The sequence below is a fragment of the Aspergillus piperis genome, assembly GCF_003184755.1.
Source record: "Aspergillus piperis CBS 112811 unplaced genomic scaffold BO85scaffold_2, whole genome shotgun sequence".
In the NCBI taxonomy this organism is placed as follows: domain Eukaryota; kingdom Fungi; phylum Ascomycota; class Eurotiomycetes; order Eurotiales; family Aspergillaceae; genus Aspergillus; species Aspergillus piperis.
In genome coordinates this window covers 1475548-1489207 of record NW_020291592.1, presented here as the reverse complement: position 1 = coordinate 1489207, position 13660 = coordinate 1475548, and the positions used below count along the sequence as shown (strand labels likewise).

At 51.8% G+C, this 13660-nt stretch overlaps 4 protein-coding genes and 1 non-coding gene across 5 annotated transcripts; 3 read left to right on the top strand and 2 right to left on the bottom strand.

The window, feature by feature from the left end:
* Positions 1-2: 2 nt before the first annotated feature.
* On the bottom strand, positions 3-2319 carry BO85DRAFT_465810 (histidine--tRNA ligase). The gene is made up of 2 exons (XM_025662088.1): positions 674-2319; positions 3-609 (listed from the first exon to the last, which is right to left on the bottom strand). Exons 1-2 carry the CDS (start codon positions 2252-2254, stop codon positions 328-330), a joined length of 1863 nt encoding a protein of 620 aa, XP_025519890.1. The 5' UTR covers positions 2255-2319; the 3' UTR covers positions 3-327.
* Positions 2320-2443: 124 nt separating this feature from the next.
* BO85DRAFT_t46 lies at positions 2444-2548 on the top strand. Its single transcript has one exon. It is a non-coding gene; the product is annotated as a tRNA-Ser (tRNA).
* Positions 2549-6701: 4153 nt separating this feature from the next.
* On the top strand, positions 6702-9359 carry creB (ubiquitin C-terminal hydrolase CreB; the record flags this gene model as incomplete). The annotated part of the gene is made up of 4 exons (XM_025663203.1): positions 6702-6737; positions 6962-7108; positions 7179-7192; positions 7277-9359. 4 exons carry the CDS (start codon positions 6702-6704, stop codon positions 9357-9359), a joined length of 2280 nt encoding a protein of 759 aa, XP_025519889.1.
* Positions 9360-10474: 1115 nt separating this feature from the next.
* On the bottom strand, positions 10475-11052 carry BO85DRAFT_122220 (YOS1 family protein). Its single transcript, XM_025653921.1, has 3 exons — positions 10935-11052; positions 10785-10844; positions 10475-10714 (listed from the first exon to the last, which is right to left on the bottom strand). Exons 1-3 carry the CDS (start codon positions 10966-10968, stop codon positions 10560-10562), a joined length of 249 nt encoding a protein of 82 aa, XP_025519888.1. The 5' UTR covers positions 10969-11052; the 3' UTR covers positions 10475-10559.
* A 106-nt stretch (positions 11053-11158) lies between these two features.
* BO85DRAFT_122200 (dolichyl-P-Man:Man(7)GlcNAc(2)-PP-dolichol alpha-1,6-mannosyltransferase) lies at positions 11159-13386 on the top strand. The gene is made up of 3 exons (XM_025653920.1): positions 11159-11223; positions 11279-11557; positions 11618-13386. The coding sequence occupies exons 1-3, from the start codon at positions 11208-11210 to the stop codon at positions 12994-12996; spliced, it is 1674 nt and encodes a 557-aa protein (XP_025519887.1). The 5' UTR covers positions 11159-11207; the 3' UTR covers positions 12997-13386.
* Positions 13387-13660: the final 274 nt, after the last annotated feature.

Genomic DNA, 13660 nt, shown 5'->3' with positions numbered 1-13660 from the left:
CCTTAGATGATAACATGGTAAAATACTGTAAGAAAATGAAGCACTAATGGACCCACGAATTTACCAAGAAAAGTATATATATAAATAGTAAAGAACAATCTCGCTCCAATTCGACTGCTATTCTATCTATACCACACCAAGACAAAAGCAACAAATGAAAAGCGAGAGATGAAATGAAAAATAAACCCCCGGGTATTGTATTTTAGAACATCTTCGTTGAATTTTTTCTTTTCCTTCCCACCCTATACTTTTTTTTGGGAATTGAATGAACGCTCTTAGCACAAACAAGTTGAAACCCATCTAAGCCCTGTATATGGTTTCCCATCTCTATGCATCAACCTTCATCTCACCCAACTGCTGTGCAACACCCTCGACACTCTCTCCCCGCTTCTTAGCCACCCGGGCCTTGACCTCCGCCGGCAGAGCAGTCAGATCGACCAGAACACCTTCCTTCTCGGGGTGTCCGTCCTCCAGACCCATTTCCTTGACGCGGACCTTGCCGGCCGCGAGTTCGTCCTCGCCCAGGATGACGGCGAAGGGGACGCCGGCTTGTTCGGCGGCCTTGAATTGTTGGGGGAGTTTGGGCTTGACCTTGTAAGAGAATTCGGCCTGTAGATTATTATTAGTATATACGTTCAAAGAGGGAGGGAGAGAGTATATGGGGGAGGCTTACCTTGACGCCAGAGTTCCAGAGAGTCTGGCACACGCTCATCCGCTCCTTCAGCATACCAGTGAAGCCCTTACCACCAAAGGCCATAACGTAGGCATCGACCTCGCTGCTGCGGAGGGCCTCGGCGCTCTTCTCACGCTCGAGACGGGCCTTGGTGATGGAGAAGATACGGTCCACACCGAAGGACACACCCACGCAGGGAATCTGCGCCTTGGGCAGGAACATGCCCACCAGGTTGTCGTAGCGACCTCCCGCGGCGACACTGCCGACACCCAGGGTCGGGTCGTTGGAGCGGTCGTCGTCTTCCGAGTTGCCGCCCTTGGACTTGCTCTTCTTGCTGGACTTCTGCACGGCCTGGGCCTCCGGTGCGGAGGACGCCACGGCGGGGGCGGAGCCCTCGGTGACAACCTCGTAGATCACACCGGTGTAGTAATCGAGACCACGGGCCAGACTCATGTCGAAGGAGATCTTGTCCAGCACGCCGAATGCCTCAAGGTAGTCCATGAGCAGACCCATATCTTCGAGACCGGCCTTGGCGGACTCGTTGGCCGTCAGGCCCTCATCCTTGAGGAGGTTCTTAAGGAGTTCGCGACCGCCCTTGTGCATCACGTATGTCTCGATCTTATCGGCCACGGCGCCGTCCAGACCCTTCTCCTCGACCATTTCCTTGCGCACATCCGCCCAGGGCATCTTGTCCAGCTTGTCGACGGCACTGGAGATCGGACGGATCTTCTCCTCGGGCACGCCGCAGACCTGGAAGACACCGTCGAGGATCTTCCGGTGGTTGATCTTGATGTTATAACGACCGTTCCAGCCCAGCTCCTCGAAGACTTCGGTGACGATGCGCAGGATCTCGGCATCGGGGACCATGGGGTCGAAGGTACCGGCGATATCGAAATCGCACTGGTAGAACTCGCGCATGCGACCCTTGCTCACGGCGGGCTGATCGCGACGGTACACCTTGGCAATGTGGTAGCGCTTCATGCTGCGGACGTCCGGGTTCATGGCGAGCCAACGGGCGAAGGGGACGGTAAGATCGTAGCGGAGGGAGCAGATTTCTCCACCCTGGTCCTGGAGGTCGTAGATGAGCTTGGAGTCCTCGCCATACTTACCGGCGAGAATCTCGCGCAGCTCGAAGACGGGAGTGTCGAGGGCAGTACCGCCATGGCGCTTGAAGACATCGGCGATGGTGGAGAAGATGCGGTCGCGGAGGAGGGCGTCGGAGCCGGACCAGTCCTTTGTACCCTTGGGGGTCTTGAGGTTGAAGGAGAGCTTGGATTCCTTTTCTTTGGGCATGGTGGAGAGCGAACGAGAGGGATGGGGGAGGGGAATGGAGGGGGAGGAGGAGGGAAAAGTCGAGTGGGAGAAGGAGATGTGGTAGTGGCGGTGGTGGGGGATGGTGGGGGCTTCGATCGCCTGCCGGATGTTTGGCCGCTCTCTGGTTTGGGGCTGCTGAAGGCTACTACCGCTCCTGTTGGTGCTGTTGCTGGTGCTGCGTCTGCAACTGCTCGCTGGGGCCCGGGGATACTCCGTCAGGGCTCGTCGGGCGGAGCGGAGAATGCGTGGTTGGAGTGAGGGGTGCATTCAAGGAATTGATGTCGGACTCTCCCGCGCGAACCGGCGTTATAGACGGGCGGCCTTAAATTCAGGAGCAAAAGATGTTTGGAGGTAAAGTCGAAGTCGGCGAATCGGTGGTTGAAGATTTGTGAGTCAGACAGTGCATGTCGGAAGTAAATCATGTATAATTATAGAGGTTATTACTCTTATCAAATTGACACTTTGGCCGAGTGGTTTAAGGCGCAGGCCTGCTACTACCTTATCGTACTAGCTGTTTAGCCTGTGGGTTCGCCCGCCTGGGTTCGAGTCCCAGAGGTGTCGCATATTTCTTTTTGATTTTTATCGTCAACCAGCATCATGACCCTAGAATATATGCATTTCTTTCAGCCATTTTTTGGTTCATGGAGTTGGTTTCTTGCTATGTTATGATAGATCACCAGCCATGACGCCCAGCGCTGCGACTTGTTTTCCGCCTCCAGGCGATGTAGCAGGGATCATAACAAGTCAGTCACATCGTAGCTGGAATGCTGGCTAGATCTACACATTCCTCGTCCACATCTAGTACCTCGTGGCTACGAATGATGCGAGATCGAGGCTGCAAGCGGCAAGAGGTTGATGGATGGCCTCAGGCTTATAACAACGCCTAAATCTGGTGGTAGATATTAGACAAAGGTGTCATCTCATGCACTGTTCGGTATAAGGGTTGATCACAAATTGATGCTAACCCAGAAACAAACTGGCCGAGTCGTGGAGTTCTCCTGCCAAGGAAGTATTAATAGTTACAAGTATAGCAGGAGATACTTCGCAGTAAATTAGAAATTGTCACTGAAGGAACACCTTAGAGGGATGTCCATCCGGCTCAGTAGATCACCGAATGGGGCATGCGACAAGTTTCCTGTCTTACACGGTTATACAACGTGGTAGTACGGGAGAACTAACTCCCTGCCAGTAAAGCAAATGAACACCGCCCTGGTTGGCAGTTGTCACTGAAGTGCCTTCTTACTCAGATTCGGATTCGGTCCCATTCCGCCATCCGACCGAGGGCGAAAGAGCCAAGTGAACCCGAGTACAAAGCCGCAGTCACCACTCCTACTTACTACTTAGTACTACAGCCTAACCTGTCCCACTCCCAAGCCCCAGCCCCCCAAACTGGTTTTGTACTCGCCATTCCAGCCAGAATCCCTGACCACCCGTTATGGTCCTACCTATTCCAAGATCTGCCCCCGTGGTAGAGTCAAGCACATGGATAGTATCAACCCACATGGACAGGGGCGCTTATTGGCGGGGAAAACGGTGGCTTGATGTGAGGCAGACCGGCACATGGGGTGATGTTACACTTTGTAATTTGCACAGCTGATGTCTGTAAGTAAGTATTGCGTTTTTTTCCAGTTCGACCAGGCACAATGAGTGCACTGCACACCTCCATCCCAGTAGCAGTAGCAAAACCTACTCTTACTTCGGACTAGACTCCGGAGTAGACCGAGCGCGGTGGAAGGTTCCATTTAGACGCCCGCAGCTTTTAGTGCAGGCCCTAGTGCCCCCATGTCCACCCAATGACGTTATGGCCTGTTCTCAAGGATCTTCCCCAAAGGCCATTGATTTGTCGCAGGCTTGAAACCCAGATCCATGGTGCTTATCAATTGGCAGTTTAATAAGCTAAACCCGGGTTATGATGTTACCTAGTTAGTAGTTATCATGGCGCTTTATCGGGCTGAACGGACACAGAGCGGATGCTATCGGTTACGCCGTAATTGTTGGTCTTCATAACTTTCGCAGTCATTCCTGGTTGAAATTGCAAGGGCAGGCTGCGTTATGTTTTTTATGCACGCGTATAAATTATGGTTTCACTGCCGAACTCGATCCGATTTAACTTTACCACGGATGCAAGTGGCAGCTGTTGTTCCTTGACAGAATCGGAAAGCGACACGAGTGTCACTGGAACGGAATGGAAAACCAAACCCTGCTCCTTATGGGGTGTGTTTGTGTGTACTGTGTAAGGCACAATTACATCCGCTCCGTACAACGCCTTCGGTCTGTATGACGCTAGTATCTCAAATGCTGGGGTGGATGGGGTATGTGGGGCGGATTAAATTATGCGATTGGACACAGGGCACCCTTCTGATCCTTGAGTTTCCACGTGGTTCTGGTGTAGCGTGATACGGTATGTATGACATCGTACCTATCCATGTTCGCTTTGTGTACACTAACATCGTAACCGCTTACTAGGTGGTACTGATCTTATCTAATAATGGTATGGCCCCGACCGTACCCCAGAAAGAGGGGGAAGAAAGGTACAACGTTGTAGTTCAAGAACGCAGATGACGATTGCATGGTACTACAACTGGAAATGGCAAAGTTAATATAGAATAAGAACTGGATCGGAATGCTCGAGGGGTCTCCTGACCCCCATCGCAAGTGCCCCTGGTACCTCCCCGCCCCCTTGGGAAAAGCAAATACCCCGGACACCAAAGGCGCTGCGATAACTTGCCAACATGAAGCCACCGCCAAGAACGCCGCCAGGCCGGACTGGTTGCTAAAATCACGCAGTTTATCCCGCGTCCACGACCGCTCGATAAATAGACTGCTGAGTTAGCTGTGAGTGCTGGTTGATTCCAGCATCTCCTCCCTCTATCTATCTATCTATCACCAACACTAGTCACGGCTATTGCTAACGCAGGGTATCCTGCTCAGTTGGGTTTCCATGCCTGCAGTGGAAGCATAGCCACCCCACGCATCTCAACGCAACCTATGTGCGTTTCAGGTAGTACCGACCGCAGAAGGCTCGTGGAAAGGCTAAGCCATGCCAATGGGCTGGCAACGAATCAGAGCGAGGGTTTTCGACATCGACGCAACCGCACCTCACGACTCGTACCTTCCATATTACCCGATGGCCACTTGTTCTGCGCAAGCTTTCTCTGTCTGTCTTCCACATCAATCCTCTGCACGGCTTATCTTCTCTTGTGTTCGTCCAACAGGCTTAACTAGGGGGAGACAAGAATAGACGAATTCTTAGCATGCCAAATTTGAATCTGTAGGTCACTTGTCCCTCGGATTTAAAGAGTAACTGGCGGAGTTTACGGCGGAGGGGAGAACCACCGGGTATATGTCAGGGTCAGTGGATCTGGCCTCAAATGTCACCCCCTCCTCTTCTGGTGTAAGTATTAAATTGCACGCGGCGTAGAAGGGTATGTTTGTGGAGGAACTTTAATATATGGAAACTGTGACGTAGTGTAAAGAGCTGAGCCAGCTATAGGGGGGCCACTTGAACTCGCTAGGATCAAGATGAGAGAAAGTGGTAAAGATTCTAGTCATAGTGAGGGGGAAACACAGAATGGGGCTGGTTCATCGGATGTCTTTCTTGGGAAGATGCGTGGGAGGAGTCAAATCTTTGAAAACCGCTGTAAAATACTGAAGAGTGTTTTTTTGGGTAAAGAAACCTAGTATGACTGAGGTTTACCGGAGTTGGTGTGAGATCGAGAAGACGGCCGGGTGTTTCTTCTTGCAGTCACCACACAATTTGCGGGGGAGGAGAAAGCCCAACATCTAGACTCGGATGACTATGGGAATATGCTCCCGTCCAAACGATGGTTCAAAGTCTCTCCCTCTACCCAATCTGTGACAGTAGCACCCGTCAAAGCCAGCTTTCCCCTCCTTCGAAACGTTCATCTCCAAAAGTCAAATCGGGTTTGCCCCCCCAACCGCTCGGGCCCGCGCACCCGCCCGTCATTACGGGAGAACCCCCATGTAATATTACCCAGGCAGATGTGAAAGGCTGTATTTAATATCCACTGCAAAGTATCTGGTGTATCAAACAGTGTACTGTGTATGGCTCGAGGTTCCTGACTTGGGGAATAATCCGGCTACCAACAACGTCGTTCCCCTACTCCCGCCTCTCCTCTCTCTCTCTCTCTCCCTCTGCCTCTGTCTCTCACTTATTCTATCTCTTTCTTCTCTTGTTCACCTTCTTCCTCTCCTTGTCTGACCTTGCATTCTGCCTGCTCGTCTTCTTACACATCCCTTCGACCACCGTTGCTTTCAATTCGCCTGTGCCTTTCTCCCTCCGACCGCAGCGTTCTCCACCTTCGATTTCCGCCGCCCGTTCACGTTCCGCCCCATTCCTGGTTCACTCATCCACATCTCTTCCCCCCCTCAAGCCCTTCCTCAAACGCTCGTCGGATCCGCGGATTTAGGAAACCCTATGCCGAGCATCTAGACTCTCTTCTTTTAATTCTTTGTCGCTGTCACTCCGTTGTGTCAAAAACCCCATCATATCGCCGACCGTTGCTCTCACAAACCCTCCTATCTCTACTCGACTTCGCTTACTGGTTCCTGCCGTCGCATACCGGCTGGCTCGCCTGCGCGCCGATATAACGCTTCACATTCACTCTCCTTCGGTTCCGGTGTCGGCTACTGTGTCCCGCGAAAGCTACCAGATGAAGTTGAATACTAAGGTCTTCAAGACTTTGCGATAAACATGGGGTCTTTTCTGAGGAGTTTCCGGAGAGATGTGGTAAGTGCCCCCGGTTTGCTGGCTTGGTCGCGCTTCTTTTGTCTCTGAACATGCTCTGGCCTCCTACATCTTTGGGGCATATCAAATGCCTGGTCATGTTGGCAATCCTTGGGAAAACCGTGAAAGGACATGCAGCACGCCCATCAGATTGCTGAAGAGCCAACCTGTCGCGTCTCCATTACCGTTCGCCACAACTACCACAATGCTGACTGCATCGTTTTCAGGGATCTTCCACTCCTTCGGTCGGGGCGACTCCCGCGAAGAAAGAACCCCTGGCGCTTCCGATGACCCCGCTGGAGAAGATGCTGCAGGAAATGGGTTCGGATTCTGTTCGACAAGACGGTAGCGACAAGTTTTTCGGCATGGAGAACGTGAGTTGGCCATTCTTGCACCCTATACACCGGTTTGGCAGAGTTTCTAACAGTGGCTTGTGTTATACAGTACGGAAATACTTGGTGAGTGGCCAATCGGTCTCAACCATTCAGTAGAGGGGAGGAACACCGTCCTAGAGTCATGTCACTAATCCCCCGTTTGCGCAGTTACTGTAACTCAATCTTGCAGTGTCTCTATTATTCAGTACCCTTTCGCGAAGCCGTGCTCAACTATCCGACACGAACGCCGATAGAAACCCTAGAGGCTGCGTTGGCGAAAAACCTTCGCTATCAAAACTTCGCCGCAAACCAGGAAGCTGAGGCACAAGCGGAGAAACAAAGACTCGCCAACGCTCAGCGACCCGGCGCACCTCCTGCTCAGCCACCGAAACCCGAAGATAAAGACTCTTCTGAGTACAAAAAGAAAATCGCCCTGCAGTCACTGCCGCTGTTAGAAACGAAAAACAATGCAGGCAGCTATGGAATGTCAGAATCGCTCTTCACATCACTCAAAGATATATTCGAATCGGTCGTTGCGAGCCAGTCCAGGATAGGCATCGTACGACCACAGCATTTCCTTGACGTTCTTCGCCGTGAGAACGAAATGTTTCGGTCGGCGATGCATCAAGATGCTCACGAATTCCTGAACCTTGTGCTGAACGAAGTAGTCGCCAATGTAGAAGCAGAAGCCATGAAGCAACCTATACCGAGCTTACCGCCAGCTGACACCACCGACTCCTCCCGGCAGTCGATCAGTTCGGGCTCTAAAACTCCCAACACAACGCGATGGGTGCACGAGCTGTTCGAGGGAACCTTGACATCAGAGACACAGTGCTTGACGTGCGAGAATGTTTCCCAGCGCGATGAGATTTTCCTAGATTTGTCGGTAGATCTGGAGCAGCACTCGTCGGTCACTTCATGTCTGAGGAAATTCTCAGCAGAAGAGATGCTCTGCGAGCGAAACAAGTTTCACTGCGATAACTGCGGTGGGCTCCAGGAGGCCGAGAAAAGGATGAAAATCAAGCGCCTCCCGCGAATTCTGGCCCTGCATCTCAAGCGATTCAAATATACCGAGGATCTCCAACGACTGCAGAAGCTCTTTCATCGGGTCGTGTACCCTTACCATCTTCGTCTTTTTAACACAACAGACGATGCGGAGGATCCCGATCGCCTATACGAGTTATACGCCGTGGTGGTCCACATTGGGGGCGGTCCTTACCACGGGCATTATGTGTCTATCATCAAGACGCAGGATCGCGGATGGCTGCTCTTTGATGACGAAATGGTAGAGCCTGTTGACAAGAACTACGTGCGCAACTTCTTTGGTGATAAGCCTGGCTTGGCATGTGCCTACGTCCTATTCTACCAGGAGACTACATTGGAGGCTGTTTTGAAGGAGCAAGAGATGGAGAACATGAATGCCAGTGCGGCTGATGCGAATGAAGCTGCTGTGAAACCGAACGGCTTCCCCCACCCCTCGGGATTGGCACATGTTCATAGTGCCTCGCAGATCCCTGTGCCAGACGAGCCCCAACGACACACGGGCCTCCGACGAGCCCCCACCGCACCTCAGCTACCCACACATACAGAATATACTGGTCCAGACATTGAGCCGTCAAGTCCCGCGGTAGCAACTCCACCTCCGGTTCCGCCAATACCTGAAACTGTCAACCGGCCTTTGAGCCCTAAGAAGAGTGACATCCAATCCAAGAAGGAGCGAGCTAAAGAAGAAAAGGAGCGCAAAGCAGCTGAAAAGGAGTTGGAAAAGCAGCGCCGGAAAGAACAAGAAGCGAGGGTTAAGGAAAATCAGCGACGCGAGGAAGCTGAACTAAAGGCTGCCCTGGAGGCCAGCAAAGCATCGAAAGCAGATGAGGATCGACGCAATCCTACGGAGAACGGGAAGGATGGCGATCCGAAGAAAACCAGCAACGGTCTTAGCCGGTTGAAACGGGGCAGCAAGAGTTTCAGTCAGCGCTTGGGCAAAGACAAAGAAAGCCGTGCTTCGTCGTCGTCTGGCCTGCCGTCAGTTCCTAGTGCCGAGCCTCTAACACCACGCCAGCCGCCATTGGAGCCCGTCCAGCCGCTCTCACCGCGGACGACCTCCCCACCGAAGGAGTCGCACATCGTTCATAAGCCCTTGGGCCGAGATGACGAGCCAGACGCTCTCAAGAGCCCCAAGGGCGACCGGGCAGGGCATGGGAAATGGCGGAGTTTCAGCATCCGGAAGAAGTCGTTCAGCATCCTTTCATAAGGCCCGCATTTCGCCGATTGCACCAAGCATGCAACTTTGTTCGTCTTTTGCACATAACATACGTGGACTTTTCGTACATACTTTCTTGATGTATCATCACACTTCTCTTCACTACCGGCTCCTTCATATGGCGATATTGCTCAGGGTGCGAGCATGTTGCCAGTGGATGCAAGGTTTGAAATGGGTCCGGTCCCTGTCTTACTTTTTTACTCACTATTGGGCTCTTGCCTGCATTGTGATGTCTTCGAACTTTGCTTCTGCATGTTGTTTTAGCCAACCATTGCTTCACTTGTTATTGCTATATATCTTCTTTGACTGCTATTTGATCATGTGATACCCGTGCCTGGGTCACACAGCTGGGCAAGTGAGGCGTTCGGCGAATGATGTTTTTCGGGTTTTGGATGTTACAAGTTATCACACGTTGTCGATTTTACTACCATTCAAAAATGGGTTATGGAGAAATGGGGTTCGCAATGGGATTCAGGAATGCGAAGGGCATCTTTTGTCGATGCCAGGAGCGAAAGAGGGAGCGCGATTCTTTGTAGGAAGAGTGAAGTCGAGAGATCTGGACTTGTCACATCTTGTCTGGTCATGGTGAGCATTTCATCCTTCGGGCTCGTGGGATAGACCATATGTATCAACATTGCGTGGTATATAGACCGATGCGAGTACACGCATTAGATAGTAACGAAACTATCGACATTGAAACAGGGGTGTTCATTATCATGCCAGCTAGTACCCACCTCAGACTCGAGCACAGAGTAGACATACGTGCCTCTCACCCTAAGCATTAGGATCCCAGCATTTGCACATCTCCATATGATTACAGTAGGACAGCACTCATCCCTGTTCTGTTCAATCCATTCAATCCATTTTCAATCATACAATAAACACAACAATAAGAAAGAAGAGAAAGAAGGCAAGGGTTGGAATACAGACACATCTCTTTAAACCCCCCAAGACCAGAGCAAGAATCCCAGCAGCAGCAGTAGTAATCATATATGTATGCATTTATATCACAACTCCCCATTACTCAACCATATTATCCCCAGTTCAGCTTTCAATCCCAACTCTAACCCAGAATAAGCTCGTACACGATAATTATCGTATTGATCACAATAAGCGGTACTAAAACATTTCCCCACAGCTCGTTAGCATTGTGTCTCTCTTCTTTCCATTGTTTCCCACCACATCGCATAACTAGTAGGTATGCAATAGCGAAATATGGGGATTCGTTGACATACTTCGCATAACAGTCCTCACACTCGCAATCAGATTAATGGTCTTCGCTTTGACGCTGGTGGTATCGTAGGTTGCGCCGAAAGCTGGGTCGTTTTGTGTGCGGCCCCATCCGACTGTTTTTCATTCCGTGAGTTACTCATTCATTCATTCAATTTTGTGGCAGGTGAGTGGGGGATGGCGTACTTCTGGCTAGGAAGCGGTCTTCGGAGAGGACAGCGAGGGAGTTGATGAGGAGGATGATGACTGTGATTATGCGATTGGGTTAGTTACTTGTTTTGTTGCCTCCTGTGGGATAAATTCGGGGTGGTAGGGGGTGGAATAGAATGTGCGCACCGTAAACGAGCTTCCCAAGACCGAAGAAGAACATCTTGGGCGGTGGGGGGAGGGAAAAGGACGTCTAGATTGATGTGGTTCTCGAGTGATGGTGGTGAAACGGAGATACTGGATGGAGATGGCGGAGGAGAGGCGGAGAAGCCGCGGCGGCAGTATCGCGGCATACGTAATTTTACCCGCTTGGATGTTGTTGTCCTTTTGGATATACTCCTCTTTCTTGTCTTCTTGTTAGGAGTATTCTAGACATACTGAGAAAGTATATATGGTGTCATCATGGGGAGAGACGTCGGTAGGCTGTCATTTATAGTTCTCAACATTGCACAGTATACTGATCTATTCTCTAGTCTTCCTGCTGCTCCTCGCCGCAATCCCGGCCCTTGTTCTCCTCCATCTCGCCGCAGCTCCCTACACTAAGGTAGAAGAGTCGTTCCACATCCAGGCTATTCATGATATACTGTCCTCGGGAATCCCGACTCGCAATGTCTCCGAGACTCTGCGCGCTGAATATGATCACTTTGCCTTCCCTGGCGCCGTCCCTAGGACGTTCGTTGGCGCCGTGATGCTGTCCGGCCTGTCGCAACCATTTACCTGGTTGAAGGCCAACATTGACAGACAATTCCTCGGTATGTGCTTCTTTCTAAATGGTTCGAGCAATAGCGCTAATAATGGTGATCTATTTCTAGCACGCGCCATTCTGGGTCTCTTCAATGCTGCCTCATTACTGGCATTTGCTTCTGGTTTGCGCCGCACTGCGGGCAAGACCACCGCAATCTGGTATCTACTCTTCCAAGCCAGCCAGTTCCACATCTTCTACTACGCATCGCGGACCCTATCGAACATCTTCGCCTTTGGCCTCACCACCCTGGCCCTGCGATATATCCTCCCAGAGCCCGTGAGTCCGACAGTATACAAGAAGCGGGCCCGCCTCTCTCTCTACCTTATGACCGTCGCCGGCATCATCTTCCGCTCCGAACTGGCCATCTTCCTCGCAACCAACACCCTCTTTCTCTTCGCGACCCGTCGCATCACCATCCAGCGCGAGATCATCCCCGCCGGCATCCTCGGCCTGCTCGTCGGCCTCACCTCCACCGTCCTCGTGGACTCTTTCTTCTGGCAACAATTCCCCCTCTGGCCTGAACTCGCAGCCTTCAAATTCAACGTCATCTCCGGTCAAGCCTCCGCCTGGGGCACCCACCCCTGGCACTTCTACTTCACCAACGCCGTTCCGCGTCTCCTCCTCAACCCTCTCACCTACGTCGTGGGCATCCCCTTCGCCCTCTATCAGCCCTCCACCCGCGGCCTCGCAGCCAACACTCTCATTCCTTCCCTGTTCTTCCTCGCCATTTACAGCGCCCAACCCCACAAAGAATGGCGCTTCATCATCTACACCATCCCCGCACTCACCGCCGCCGCCTCCCTCGGCGCATCGTACATCTGGACACATCGAACTAAATCCCTCCTCTACCGTCTCCTCTCCCTAGTTATGCTCGCATCCACCTTCGCCTCCTTCCTCCTCTCTACTTTTGTTCTCCTCCCCGCCTCGTCAGCAAACTACCCCGGTGCTCACGCCCTGAATACCCTCCACGCCTACGCCGAGAATACCAACTCATCCCCCGACTCCATTTCCGTCTACCTAGGCAACCTCGCCTGCCAAACAGGCGTCACTCGCTTCCTTCAACACCCCTCCTCTCCTTCAGAGTCAACCACACCTACTTGGCACTACGACAAGACCGAGGACGAAACCACCAAATTATCCCCGACCTTCTGGTCACAGTTTGACTACGTCCTCGTCGAGCCAAGCGAGGAGTCGGAGAAGATCCTAGGGTCCTGGGAAGTCGTCGACACAGTTGATGGGTTCGCAGGACTAAGGATCGTTCGGCCGGGTGATGATGCTGTTGGAGCTGTGGAGGAGAAGGTGGTTGCATATGTACTTGGGGATGAGGGAGTGAGGTTGTTCCAGAAGGGGAGAGCATTTGTGAGGGATGTAATAACGAAGGGGTGGTGGGTTGAGGTGAGGATGGAGCCGAAGATTACGATTTTGAGGAGAGGGGTGGACGTATGAGTTGATAGAATATTCACGTTTTGTAAGAATATACAGAGATACCCTTGTTGGATTGTTGTACGTTGTCAACCAAGAAGGATTGGCGTGTGTGCGCTGCTTCTCCTGGAGAATGGAGCTTGCAGCAAGGCTAGCTTGTCTCAGACATAATAGGGAATGGCCTAGCGCCACCAGATAACTCCAGCAGGACACTAGCAATGTCTACAGTGCCAGCTGAAAGTCGTCTGCATCTGTCAGGTCCACTCCCCTCAGCTCTCCTTCGCTTGGGGTAGGAATGTGATTGATGCCCTATCTATCTATTTTCCCCTCATTTCAGCCCAAAGCCGGTCAATCAATAGAGAGGTGCATCGTTTTCATATCGAACTGAGAACAGCAAAGCAGTCCTCTATCTGGGATCCCCGCAAGTATGTCTAGTATGTAGTGCTGCACAATGAATCGTCACCAGATGTGCCATGAACTGGGACACTTTCGTGTGCTTGAGTAGTCTGTGAAGCAAGAGGGACATTGGAAATAAAGATTCCTATAGCCTCAGCTTCACATGAACCCCGCCTGCAGCCTTGGGAGGGGGTTGGAGGGCTGTGAGCAAAAGCAAACATAAGTGAGTGATAAGAAAACTATCCATACATCCCCGAGTCCAGTAGGTCAAACCAAAGTCATACTCAACATT

Excerpts from the sequence above, each read along its gene's own strand:
- BO85DRAFT_465810 (XM_025662088.1), bottom strand. The coding sequence starts at position 2,254 with ATGCACCCCTCACTCCAACCACGCATTCTCCGCTCCGCCCGACGAGCC. Across the intron at positions 610-673 it reads TCTGGAACTCTGGCGTCAAG|GCCGAATTCTCTTACAAGGT; the intron begins GTAAGCCTCCCC and ends AATAATCTACAG.
- BO85DRAFT_122220 (XM_025653921.1), bottom strand. The coding sequence starts at position 10,968 with ATGTTCTTCTTCGGTCTTGGGAAGCTCGTTTACG. Across the intron at positions 10,845-10,934 it reads TCTTGGGAAGCTCGTTTACG|TCATCATCCTCCTCATCAAC; the intron begins GTGCGCACATTC and ends GCATAATCACAG. Across the intron at positions 10,715-10,784 it reads AGACCGCTTCCTAGCCAGAA|TCGGATGGGGCCGCACACAA; the intron begins GTACGCCATCCC and ends AATGAAAAACAG.
- BO85DRAFT_122200 (XM_025653920.1), top strand. Across the intron at positions 11,558-11,617 it reads CATTGACAGACAATTCCTCG|CACGCGCCATTCTGGGTCTC; the intron begins GTATGTGCTTCT and ends ATCTATTTCTAG.